The 14,575-nt window shown below is 35.6% G+C and overlaps 1 protein-coding gene across 4 annotated transcripts in view; it reads right to left on the minus strand.

Annotated features, from left to right (window-relative positions):
* Nucleotides 1-14,575, minus strand: part of NPAS3 (neuronal PAS domain protein 3) — a 623,781-nt gene that overhangs the window by 182,144 nt on the left and 427,062 nt on the right. For all 4 annotated transcript variants that reach the window (XM_086749858.1, XM_086749857.1, XM_086749860.1 and 1 more), the window contains one exon: nt 11,393-11,482. In XM_086749858.1, coding sequence (XP_086605984.1) covers nt 11,393-11,482 — 90 coding nt within the window. The remainder of the gene's footprint in view (nt 1-11,392; nt 11,483-14,575) is intronic.

Here is a 14,575-nt window from a genome sequence, read left to right on the forward strand (position 1 = left end):
TTTTAAATCTGGGATTTTTTTCCAATTTCACTTATTATTTCATATGAATTTGCACCCTCACTAGGGAGGTTGCAAACTTTGCTAATCTGTAGGGATTTATCACAAGTACATCATAAGAATGCAGACTGGACTGTGTCAGAACTAGCACCATCACTGTCCAAATTAGGTACAGCACTAATGTGTTCATACCAGTTAAATAGCTCCTAACCACTCAGAACAGAATAAGCATATCTTGTTTTATGTCTGTGTATCTTAGTGGCTTTCCATCAAATGCATCACATCTTTCTTCACAGTCACAAGTGTACATAAACGGAGAGGAGTGAAATAATATCAAAAAAAAAAGAAGAGGAGAAAAGAACAAGTATTAAGGTACTGGCTTTGATTTAGCTGAACAAAACATCTGAAATAGCCTTCATCAGCTTGTCCAATTTGAAGTGTACGAAATTCTTTCTGTAGATCCATTTTTGCCAAAATGCAGGAAAGAGAAATCCTTAAACTTGTAATAAGCATGAAAGAGAAGCCCTTCTCAGTGGAGCTCTCTCTAGAAACTGGAATTTGCTTATGTGCATTTCAGTGACTGAACTACTTTCTATTTTCAATTGTTTCCATGAATTGCCTTCTGACGGCAAGACACTGTATGCTTAAGCAACAATACATCAAAATTGAATTTGGGAGCTAACAAGGAAGATCGACTGAATCAGAAGAAGATGGGAAACAGATGGCTTTAAAATACCATAATTATTCACCCCTCCCAAACATGCAACCAATCAAATGTATACCTATCACAATGGAAAAAGTTTTACACAACATTGTTTTACACAACCACTCTGACCCTGGAGATTCTCAGGGCTTTGGAATGCATCTTTCTCAGGGGTTAGACACTTTCATCTACACAACAAATAAAGTCACCATAAATAAGGTATACAGCATTTACAATTAATGTAGGAATCCTTTAAAATGCGTTAACAAAATGTTGATTCAGGTTAACTCAATCTGAATATACACATTTGGAGGCAGGACAAAGAAATCAAGCTATCATATGACCAAAATATGCAACTAATTCATACCCAATTTAGAGAACAAAAGAAGAGTAATCAATCTTATTCAAAATACTAATTGCTTATAAGGACAGAGGGATTGCTAAATAACTTCTGGAAAATCTCTTTATTCCCAGTGTAACATAAGCATCATGTTGAAAATGTTGACAATACAGTAAAATAAGAACCATTCAAAAACCTGTGAAATCTTTTCATTGACTTACAGGCTGTGGATCAGACTCCTGTTTCTCCAACTGCATTAATGAGTTTTAAAAAAGGAAGCACCTCTTCCTACAAACTTTGAGTCATGACTCATACACACTGTCCCAATATGTGGAACAGATACATTTACAATATTCTTCATATCTTTCTTATGCATACCTTATGGTAGTTCAACAAGAACACATGGATAGCTCCACTGTCATTCAAGGAATGTCAAGAATATATATGGCTTTGTATTTACTACTTACACAAGAATAAATGCTGTCCCAAAAGAGACATCTTCCTGAAACGCAGTATGAAGAGGTATAGTCTACACCTTACTATACTGGCTACATCCTAATTCAGCAGTACTCAGCCTAGAAAACACTCTTGTCACCCAAAAGATTCAAAGACAGAATCTTAAACAGAAAATAATTAATATAGGTCATAATTCCGTCATACACTTTATTAGTACAAAGCCAGATTTATTAATGCAAAGGCTTTAAAAGTTATCTGGAATGCAGTATAAACATGATACACCATATTGTTTACAGATCCATGTGATCCTGTTCAACTAGAGAAATGAGCCTGTATTTTCCCTTTGTATTTTACTGTTGCCAAACCTTACAATTTTATTGCCAGTCATGTGATGTTTGATTGTAGCTTCAAAGGTCTGGCTGTAGAATCATCATACTCCCCAAAAGTCTCAGACATCTCCTAAATATAAAAGTAGACTTCTAGCATGCGTGGCAATCAATAGAAAAAGAAGAGTTGAAAATGTAAAGCCATAAAGGCTGCAAAAATCCCAGAACGTTAATAAGCCCTTTAAAATATTATTTTCCTCTACCTAATAACTTGAAACCAGTCTTAATATTTGAGTTGATGCTGGGGCAGGAGTTCTGAATATTAAAGACTGGCAAAATTTATTTTGGTTGGTGACGAAAAAGCAGCACGTCTTCTCACAGCTCTGATTCTCAGTTGCTGAGTAGGGGCAGGGTGCTACGCTGCTTCTCTGCCTTCCCCTTCCTGTCTGCTCACACCAGAGAGGCTTTTCTTTTCTCTCTCTTGTTCACATTATTTTGATTTCCTCTCCCTCCAAAGTATGCACATGCTTCATGTCTCTAAAGGAGAAGATATTTCTTGCTTTTAGGCATATCCCGTCATGGCTGAAGGAAGATATTTTCTCTCTTTTCTTTCTGCCTTATATTTCTAACTCTGAGCAAAGAAGGTTCATCACTTCACTCTTTTGCCACATCTGAGCTCCTGGTTTTTGAAAAGGAAAATGTAGTCCTAGTTTTCCTCTGCTTCATCTGGTGGCCAGTAGAACTACCTCTCTGCTGCACAGTTGGCTTTGGCTATGCCAGCACTGCTAGAGCATGCTGTGTGCTGGGATGGGTCCTGACGGCAGACCCTGATGGCATAGCTTGTAACAGGGCATTACACTGGCTGTTGTATGGATTCATCTGCGAAGGGTCCTTCTGTGCAGTGCGATGAGAACAGTAAGTAAATAAATTTCTAAGGGGGGCTGAGTTACTCAGTATTAATGCAGGTAGTTCTGAAGGTGTGAGTAAACAGCAGAAAGATCTTTTAAGCTGAGCAACTTAGATAAAGTATGGGTTCATAGTAAGTTTTCTGACACTCTTTTTCCCTGCCCACTAAATACAGAAACCAACCTGGGTCCATTCCCTCTCACATTATAACTTTACCAGGAAGCTGCTGTCAGCCTCTGTGCAACAGGAAAGAAGGGTGGAGGATGTCTTGGATAGCATCCTGGTTCAAATGCCAGAAAGAAATATAGGGAACAATGAGGTTAAAATGCTAAGGCAGCATAGGTCTATTTTAACACTGAAGATGAACGGGAGAGTGACAAAAGAATATAGATTAGCACTGGAAGAGCAATAGCACATGTATGTGATTGTCTTGAATTGCCACAACAGGGCTTGGGGATTAAGCACCATCAGCCTTTGACTTGGAGGTCCTCTTGACCTGATCCCGGCTCTGCAGTGAAGACATTCTCCACAGAATTTGGAATGCTCCTCCTCTCACCAATCCTCTCTTCCCAGAAGAGGATTCCTCTGTTAACTCTGACTGAAAATAGAGTAAGTAAAGCCCTGACCGAGGCTGCAGTAATACACGATGCTGCTAAAACCCGATCAAGACATATTTCCTATCCTGCTTGTTCCTGATCTTCTGCTCTCATATGCAACCCCTTAGTTGAACTGGTAGAACTGTCAGTGAGGATTTACAGTGGAAGATATCACTGAATCAATCTGAGTTTAAAATAGTTGTTTTTTAAAAAAAAATTTTGCAGGGTTATTTTTAGCCCAGATTCATTCAGTGATTCTGTTTTTAATACATACAGGCACTATTTAATTTATTTCACAACCTTAAGCTAATCCTTGAGTTTCTGTGGCCCGATCCACCCTTTCTGACATGCTTAGAACGGGAATTCTGACGAATGAACTCGTACTGTTTCACTGTTACAAATCTTGAATCACTTAATACATTGCAGAACATTTGAGTCAGGATTTTCACTTGCCCTGACTGAAGTATGAATGTAAAAGAGAATCAGTCTTTAGAATCAGTGCATCTTGTAAGCATTCAAAAGCATGTTTTCTTACTATTAATCAAAACCTATTAATTATAACTTATTTATTTTTAGAAATGAAATTTCAATCACTAACCAGTAGAATGCCTTTTTGACCTTACTCTTAAAAGGTCAAACACTTACTTAATTTTTGAGTTCTCCCCCTGATGTCTAATGTGCCAGGATAGCATGGAAAATATATTTATGCCAAATTTGTATGTTTCCTACCAGTATCTGTTTTTCTACACCAATTATTCCGCAGCTGTTTGTTTTACTCAGTGACTATATATAGAATATTCTCCAACTTCCACACAAATACATTACAATGCAATGCAAAAAAGACACCAAACTACTCTGTAGCAGATTTGGATAATATGAATGTTAATTCAGGAAAACTCTTTGTCTTCGCTTTAATAGGAAAGACAAATGTAAAATAGCTAAATTGTCTTAATTTTCCCCAGACATTTTTTCTTAAAACCATCTGAAAACATTGCCTCTACCAGAAAGCAAATGGTCTGATTGCTAATTTTCTCAGTCTTATTTAGTACTGGAAAGAGTTAACAATTGCCATGAAAATACCTTATCAAAATCTTATTTTTAACATCAAATGCTAGAAATTATTAAGTGACATGAAAAGTCTTCAGCCTTCAAGCGTTAAACCAATGAGGCTATATTTTATTGCACAGAGAATCTGCATGATTCATTTTAACCAGTGAATCCCTTCTGCACAAAGGCTTTCAATGTTTCAGCCTCAATGGCTGGTAAAATATGTTCAAAAGAATAAATAAGGGGAACATGATTCTCATGTAAAATGTCATTCAGGATTCCTTTAGTTAACTCAACAGAGAGCTATATTCAGTGGAGCCTGTAAGACAATACTGTCGGCAGTATTTAAACACATCGCAGAAGAATAAGCAAAACAATGTGATCGGTAACAATAAGTTAATTTCAAGTTTAAAAAAAATCAGTAAAGCATCACTACATATTGCATTTGGACTGACTACAAAGTGACAGTCAGCGGATTATTCCACAGATTTCTAATGCTGAAAATTCTGATGGCATTTACTAGCATAACCTTTCAACTCTGAGCACATCAATAGAAGCAGACAGTGGTTTGAAATATGATTCCTTGCAGATAGCATATCCTCATTCATCTGACTGTGGTGCTCTGTGCTCCATTGCACAAACAGCGGCTCACCCACTTCTGAGAGGACACTAATAAAAAAGGCATCAATTTTCAGCTCTAGTACTACTGTGATCTCTTTATATGTTCGACATCCAACATTAAATTAAAATGCTGTTATAAATCCTACTTTCTGAATCTGGAATGAGTGTTGGGTTTTTGTCGCATGAGACTGCAGCAAATCTTGTCAAAAGCAAGGAAGCACGTCTTGTTCACTCAGAATTAATGTTGTGGATGAAAGAAAGAGGTAACAAAGGTTGAATATGGTGAACTGTGGGTGTCAAAGGCAGTGGGTAAAGCAGCTTTGGGGTACCAAACAAAGCATAACATTTGCTGCTTTTAATAGGTTCCTAATCAGTAATTATAATTAACAATTACTAACTGCACAAGAAAACAAGTTTGTTCATTATATAAAGTATTAAAAAAAAATCCTGCAAATCTTTAAATGCCTTTATTCTTCACAGTTTGGGCAATATATTTCTCTGTGCCAGACAAAGCCAGTTTTGTAATAACTAGATAAAACAGGCTAAGTGTTTTGGATCACTTCAAGACCATACAGTGAAGGTTGTTACAGAGTGTCTATGCAAAATTATGCATATTGATGTTGATGTTCAGGACATTTGTCAGCTTGTCAGTTGCACTTGAGTTGTCTTAAAAGTTCTTGGTTGGGATAGGGATTAAAAAGAAAAAAAAAGGCATTAAAAAAAATTTATTAGGCACTGATGTGCAATACTCTGACAATGGCAAAATCTTTTCCTGAGCAAAAATAAACTTGCAAACAGTAAGCGTGAGAAAGAAACTGGGCAGGATATTTCTGCTATGTAGAAGTGTACCATACATTTCGGAGCCTTTCAGCTATGTCTGATAACCTCTAATGGTAGGTATTCTTTCTCCTTTAAGAGCTAAGCTTAGATACACTGAAAAGGCAATAATGGCTTCAGCAAAGATACTGTGTCTATAGATACTTTCTCTTGTTTGGTTCATTCATAATTATGAAGAAAAGAAACAAGCTTGCCTTTTTGGGGGTGGGGGAGTGCCTTGAAGAGTGGTTCAATATCTGGATCGAACAGAGGAACTTTTTATCCCTAAGGATCCTGCCTGAAGAAACCTTGACATGCACAAAGTCAGAACCTAGACAAAGTTGCCCTGGTGAGAACGATAAGGTCACCCGTGGGATTGCTGAGATTATCTCTGTCAAGCACTTGGACAGCATGCAGTCAAATGATGCATCATGCAGTCATTTTCGGGGGGGAAAAATCAATTTCTTCACCAGGTCGCTATTTGCTTTTCAAAGTGCCCTTGTAGGCCTTCACCACCAAGCATTTATCAATTTAAATGTTGTAAATTGATAATGTGCCACTGTGCCTTGTACTGTTTCTGAATTATTTTGATACTTATATTTTCTTACTGCTCTCAAAATCCTCAGAGCTGCTTTATTTCAATAGAGCTCCTCCTTTGCTCACTTCTTCTACCATAAAAGATAAGAATAAATGAACTTTCTTACGCTGAACATTAAGGAAAAAAACTTCTTAAAAACCGCATGACCAACACAGAATTTCCAAGGCTTTTATTAACTAATTTTTAAAGGGGACAAACTATTAAAAAAATTATCAACGCTAGCGCACAAGTTTACTAAATGAGCAGAAATGATAATTCTATGTAGTAGCATTTAAATTCAGAACACTAAAACAATGACAACAACAAAAAGCAAGCTCTTTTCTCAACTGGTTATTATATTGATTTACTTAAAAAAAAAAAGTAGTTTTCCTGTGAAGTTCCTGGCTTTTGTTATTTTTTTTTCTCAATTTTTTAAATATGATTATTATTTTATTTAGATAATGGTACAAGGGGAAAATAAGGTAGAACTTACAGAATGAATGCAAGTGTCAAGATTGCTTTATATTACTTTTTAAGCAAACAGAGCACAAAAGCAATCCTTTAACCACCTACTAACCTCAACTTGATTTGCATTGAAAAACAGGTAGAGCACAGTAGTTGACGTTTTTGCTTCCTAAAAGCAAAAGAAATACATGGCAGTTGCAAAGCATTCTTAACCTCCAGTGATTTATTGGCCCTCAGCCAAGTTATCAGGGGAATCTAATTCTTCTTTATTATTCAAATAAACCACATTTGGCACCATGGTTTCTTTTCAGAATAGCTTCACAAATAGACTGAGTACTGTCATTTATTTGACCTTGTACTTGTGTGCTGTAGCTACAATTTTATTTGCCATTTCACAGAAGAAATCCACAGAAAGTCAAAATAAGGAGGTAAGTTATACTACTAGTAACGCAGTACGTGTGTAATATACCTGTTGGTTTTGCCTGCTTTGTTTTAAAAATTACAAAATCTCAACAATTTATTCTTTTTTTTCCCCCCTTCTTCATCTCTATTATCTCCTATTATGCCTGCAGCTGCAGTGCTCCTTTTTAGTGAGCTCTCTTTTCAACAGGCCAATTTGCAAACCTGGTCTGTGACCTGGACAGATAGGAGCAAAGGTAGGAAATATTTTACTTTAAGCTGTGGACCTCACAGAGGGGAAACAATCATAATATTCTTGGCGAGTAAAACTGTTGGTGAGAGGTGATTAAGAACTCCTTCTGAAAGTAAAAGTATCCGAGACAGCTTATCAGCCTGCAATATTCTCCATTGACTCTGAAACCTCGTATGTCTGAAAATTTCATCCTTTGTTCTGGATAGATTTTTCTCCCTATTTGTTACTATCTGTGTTTCAGCATATTTTTGGCCCACGTCTCAAACACAGAGACTTTACAAAAGAATTGAAATCGCTTAGGTAAGCACTCATACTGACTTCTAAGTGCCTGAAGGAGTGATTTGAGTGTTTCTTCAATGTCCAGATATGGTGACTCATTTTAGCCATCTCATCCCACTTCTGAAAGGAAATCAGGGACTGGGTATTCAAAAAGATAGCAGTTACCCTGATATCAAAAACTACCTGCTGACTTGAAAATGTCAGAGAATAGATATATATGAAGACAAAACATTTTTACATCACTGTAGAGGTGCAGTGTAAAAAGCTGTTTGTATTGGCAAAAAGGTAAGCTACACCATCACAGGTCACGTTGTCCAGCCCAGGGAAGAAATCCTGGCTGTACTACACATTTCTAGACGTTTTTGGACTTCCAACAATACTGCAGTTCCTGAAACTACCAAATACTGGAAAATATGTTGGAGTATTTCAGCTTGCCCCAAGTATAATTGAGCTATGACAAGTTATACAGACTAAGGATATAACTGGGAGATTTTGGCCCATTTCTGTTGCTTTTATTCTCTTCTCTCATTCATTATTTTCAGCTTAGTGTCTTTCCCTCTATTTTGAAATGCATCTCTGTTCTCTGAAACTGCTCAGATTGCAATTCTACAGTGTGCTCTAAAATCCACATCAGCCAAACTAACTTAAAACTCTTGGTTAGCATTAGCTGGAAGATAAAGTGTTTAAAACATATATCTATGGGTGTCTACATGCAAGGTCCATTCATTGTAATGTCAAAAGAGTATTTATTGTAATTTTTGTTTACCATTCAACTATACTGTTATTTTTGCCAGCAGTAATTTTATTATCATCATTGCCAGGCTACGTCCCAGGATTTTGCTTTATCAGATTTCTTTACTATTAGCCCTGCAGCTATCTTAGAACATCAGCATCCATTTGTTTTGTACCACTAGCTCTCAATATTGAGAAAAGAGAAAAATTGGGTTCCATGAAAAACTGTTTTCACCTGCTGAGGTTCAGTACAAGGACTATTTTCCTTTAGCTAAGAGACATGAGATTTTACTTTGCAAGTACAAAATATATTGTACATTATTTCCATGCATACTAGCTAAAAAAGAAAAAATACCCAACCAAACAAGTATGAAGTGTCTAAGAAGTAATTTGACTAGAAAGTAAGACTCCAAAGTCAGCACTTGAGGAAAATGATTCAAATAAAAATGCTTATAATGTACCTCATAACATATAGTTGAGGAGTACCAGGATAGGGATCTATCAATGTTTACCTGCAGTGCAACAAATGCAACACCACATGTATCACATAGCACCATTTCGGAAAGTCAGACTTCACCAGTATTTTAGGATTATTGTAGTGCAAAAAGTCACATTTCCATGCACAGTTTGAGAAATGGTCTTATGGATATTCTTGCTAATATTTTTGTAACAAATAACCTTTGAACAGTGATTTAGTAACAAGTAGCTACAGCATTTCTTTTGTCATTATTGAGAGACCTAACTATATAATATTATACCAAGAGAACAATATATTAAAAATATAAATACAGTAGATCTGAGAAATACAAAGTGCCTCCATAACGACAGACGAGAACACCACCGAAAATCACAGATATTTTAGACATCTCAGTAGATTTCATCTATTATTGTATTAGAATCCACAGTTCTGGTTCTGATTTTTGGTAGTTTTTCCATCAATACTTTCAATAGTGAACACAAGGAAATGTTTGCCCTGGTATATCAAATACTCTAACATGCAAAGACAATTGCTTTATCTGTCTGAACCCTTACTTGAAATGTATAAGAAATCAAGATGAAGTGCAAAGTCTTAACAACATGACTGTGGTGGTTTAGCCTGGAATCACCACACAGTTTCTTATTCAGAGTAAGGACAGATTTACCAACTCCTATAGTTAAAAAGACAGTGGCAGAAAATACTTTTAACAAGAGACTAGCATAGGGTTAAAGCCAAATTTTTCTTGAACAGATGATATTTCAGATGGCCACACTATTCCAGATGCATCAATTTCCTTGAAAATCCAATCCATATATGTGCATATGCTGTGCTGGCAGGAGGACTGACTGAAATGGCCAAAACCCAAGAGCTAATATTCTTTTGGCCAGAATAATGCAATTATTATTTTCCTAGCTATCAGTCTAAGCATACAGAGCCATCTGTTATGCAAAGCAAACATACACATCTCAATTACAGAAAATGCAGTTGCCTTGACAGAATTTGGATTACACCACTAACCAGGGCTGTAAAATTTGTTTTAAGCTAGTGTATAATGGATGCCTTTCAGGAGTTTCCTAATTAGCATTTACCTGCTTAAACTAATTATCCATCCTTCTTTACTGACTTATTAAACTTTGTTGGATACTATGCATAAAACAGATTAATATGAGCATAAGACAATAATAAACATTAAAGGTCTGATTCTTTACTGTATTAGCAACATGGTGGTGCACCAATTTCAAAATTTGAGATTCTTGATACTAACTCCCAAATAGATTAAGGCAGGGATTAAAGTCTATTACAAAACGAGGGACTTTAATGAGAGACAAGAATACTGATATGAGTTAGAAACAGCTCTGTTTCCATTTCTGTCATTTGGTTTGCTAAAGCCAGCACAAAATAACAATTACTGAACTTATTACAGCCAATTGCTTACATGTTCTTTGAGGAGTTAATAAATCTCTATCTGGATTCTCACCAGTTAATATTTAAAATTAGCCTTTTTCTGCACTAAATGTTAAATTTTCACATTTCATTGTTGCTGGGGTACAGCAAAACTGACAGTTGCCAGTGCTGATAGTTGCCTCCTCATAGCAGTATGGGTCTCAATTTAAAGGAGTTGAAATAAATATTATCTCAGTTTTTCTTTTTCTCTTCAGGGTGACTGCAACAGGAGTAGATTACTCTACTCTGAAAATCATCATGCAGAATCTTTGTGCTGCATTTCTAAGTATAAGCAGAAAGAAGCTATCCTTCCTCAACATTCTGAATGCTGCAGGATTAGGAATAAGCATCAACAAGCAACTTTCCCCCTACTTTTGTCCTGCCTTTTAGCCTTTGAAAAACAGTTGTCAGCAATTAAATGAAAAAAAATTAAACTATTATATTTTATAATTTTTTCTCTTTTTATATTATAATTTGTGAAACTGGCAAAATGTGTCCTTGTTGGAACTCTCCCTGCAAGACATTTTAATGGTCTCTTTCAGCATTTCTTGACTCCAAATGACTCCCTGTCATCGTGTCAGCTCCCTGGATAATGCAGGGTACTCCATAAACATCCAGTAATAGGACACAAGGGAAGTACTATTAGTGTGTCCCTTTCCTATCAGGTATAGAGGTTTAAAGTTCAAAACAACTGAGAAAAGAAACTTCATTTGTTCTCAATAAATTAATAATGATCCTTCATGGCAAAAAGTTTTCAGGCACAAGTTTGTCTTATCTCAATGTCCAATACTGATAGATATGTTTTACAATCACTTCTCAGGATGAACCAGATGCAACTTTAAATAACTAATTCAATAATCTATACAAAATACAGAAACCGAATTATTATTTCTTTAAGAATGAAACAGAAGAACGCATCACACAAAATTATGTTCTAGAATTGAAAGCATGTACTTACTTGGGACAGGCCTAAATAGATGGAGACAGTTTCTGAAATGTACAAAAATTTTCCTTCTTGATTTAGTGCAAATACAAATCCATCCAGGGACTACAGAGTAAGGGGGAAAAAAAAAAAAGTGAATAGATTAATAAAAAATTCTACATTCTGGATAGGAGTAGATTCAAACAAAGGCATAACAGAACAAATTGAGGAAAATGTTCTGATTTCTATGAGACTGTTTTTAATTTGAATCCTTAAGACAATTCCTTTATATTCTGTCTACACATGAAGAAATGGCACATGAGTATATTCCAAAGTTCAAGGACTTATTGTCACGCTTACATCTGCTATATACTGTATAAAATTTATCTCATTTATATGACAGAAGAAATACAGAAAAATAAAATCTTCAATTGTTTTTACAGGAAGAAATAAATAAGGAAAACAAATAACCGTCCAATCAAATGGTATTTAAGAAGATTCCCTCCATTCCCCAGAATGAAAGCAGAGAATTTCCACTTCCAAAAACTGAAAAAGATAAAATAAAATCCTACCATCACTCAAACCACTATGGACCTCAATAATTTGTTAATTAATTGAGGATTACACACAAACATGTGTGTGCATGTGAACACACACCCCCCATTTTCCTTTTGTGAGACAACAAATAAAGCCAATCAGCAGATTACTGTCAAATGTGTTTATAGCTTAGGTCTCTAGAAATGTTATGAATTTCATCCCTTTGGTGTAAAACTCTAGATCAGATTTTACTTTGACAGGTTCAAGTCTTTGGATGTGGTTTCCATTGCAACTGCAAAAATCAAAATAAGACAAAAGAGATTAATGCATACCTTTTGAAACATGAGTGTAGTTAATAAACAAAGGACTATATTCTAAACTGACACTTGGACTAAATCACTGCACATCAAGATGGAAATATACCTCTAGGAACAAGCACAAATCTTCACTAAGAAGAAATTGCTTTTCATACATTGTATTTGCCTTTATTTTTATGCTTTTTATGAGGCTGATTATTGGCAAACAAGCATTCACTATTGCAAAAGTAGAATCACAAAATTCCAGAAATTAGAAATGCTAAAACACTCAAAAATTAAGAAACACTCCAAATGCTGGGATGAACAAGAAACAATAAAAAAAAAAATCCCATCTCAAATATCCCCTTGCAATAAGAGTATGTGTAAAGTAAAAATATAACTGTAGCATTTGCGAGATCAACCTGGTTTTGGAAGAAAAAATAAGGGATGCACCCAAATTTGAGGGAGATACATGATGACAAAGTCATATAATCATTTCACTCCTTTTCAAATACAGAACAGTGATCTCTGAAGGTTTTTGATTTTTATATTCTTCTGCTTCTTGATTAATTTCTAAGATGCTGCTGATCAGAAGCTGTCTTTGGCAAGTGTTCAGCCCTCTCTGATGTAGTAGGTGGTGGAATTAGTTCAAAAATCTGTGTTTTCTAAAAAGAATAAACCACATATTGGAAAACAAACTCTCACTAAATACATTGCATTAAAAAAAGACTCTAATTTATATTTATGAATTAATAAAAATGTAAATCTGCATAGATTTCCTTAATGTAAAAACATTTATATTATGCAAGCCGTTTATGGCCTCTTATAAATCATCATAATTTCTTTTCAAATGATTAACATCAGTTCCTTGAATTTTAACATCAAAAACAGGTGGAAAATTTGGAACAGTGAAGTTAAAACTTAGATCCATACAAGGACAATCAAAACATATCTGATCTCCCCCACTATGTATCTGCTAATATCCACTTTCCCCATCACAGAAAGATCAGAAGAGCAAATGTTAAAGGTCCTGGCTGAAGATTTTCTGATGCTCTGTCCCATGTTCCTTTGAGGAAACTGGTTTAATTCTCTGTTAAAAATAAAACTGAACCATCACCCAGGTTCCCTGGCCACCTACGTATGTTCTGGCCAGAACACCATTCTCCATAGGCAGCAATAAATTGCCATACTGAATCAGACTAACAGCCTGTCTGCAGGGGTCAGTTCTCCTGCATCTGACAGTATGTACCTAGATGCTTCAGAACAGTGTTTGAAATATCCATAATGGTATGTAGGCAATGACAAGTCTACATACATACATAGTCTACTAACAACTACAGTTGTTACTAGTTGGCAAGACCATGATATTCAATAATTATTTTTTACGATTACTGTACTCAAGACTTCTTTTTTGTTTGTTTTTAATCCTGTTATGTTCTTCGGTCAATGATATCTTCAGGAAAGAAGTTTCACAGATTATTTGCGTATCATATAAAAACAATGTTCCTCTTCTCAGTTTTTTACATATCCAGGCTTTTAGTGTGGTCTCCTTGCTCTTTCACTTGAGAGAGTTACATACAGTTGGAGCACATTTATGATCAATTCTGTTCAGTATACTGCATTACTATGCCATTATCTGGCATGTCTGCACAGAGTTTTGTAAAAAACACAAAAAATAATTCTCTGAGTCACTGATGACTTTCCATCTTATTTAGGAATTCAAGCTTCTTCATGAAACAGAAGTTTGAAGAAAGCTTTAGTATGGATTAGACAGAGATGTTTTCCTCAGTGCTGTTCTGGAACTGGCTGAAACTAGTTTTGCTGTAAAAATATAAATAAATAAAACTATCTGGTCGACACAACTGTACAAAGAAATTTCAGCCTTCATGGCTAAAGTCTGGAAAGTCATCAGCAACTGGGAAGAGTGTTAAAATGAGAACTGTTGGATATCTTAAGCACTTGCTACTTTTCCATGCCATAGACTGATTCTCTCCTTTCAGTGAAATAGTTTAAATTCTTTTCCATTTTCATCTCTTTCCTTCTGGGAGATTACTCCTTACTTTTGCCTCCTAGTTTTACAAAGGAGCTACTAAGAAGGCACCACTGATGGACTGGCAGGGCCAATGCAGCATACCCACAACTCCTTTGGCTTCTTGTGTGATTAGTCACTTCCCATGCCATAAAATTAGTTTATTATGCCAACAGAGACTACTAAGTCACAGTCAGTCCTTCTTTCTCCATTTCCTTTCCCACTTCCCTGAAATTATGCTTACATATAAGTATTGACTGAATTCAGCATTTTGTTCAATAGAGCAAAACCAGAAAGTTTATTTAATCGTATTTTGAAAACGCCTCTGATTAACAGCTGATGGAACACCTAACTACT

This window comes from Chlamydotis macqueenii, chromosome 5 (assembly GCF_036417535.1).
Source record: "Chlamydotis macqueenii isolate bChlMac1 chromosome 5, bChlMac1.mat, whole genome shotgun sequence".
Lineage (NCBI taxonomy): Eukaryota > Metazoa > Chordata > Aves > Otidiformes > Otididae > Chlamydotis > Chlamydotis macqueenii.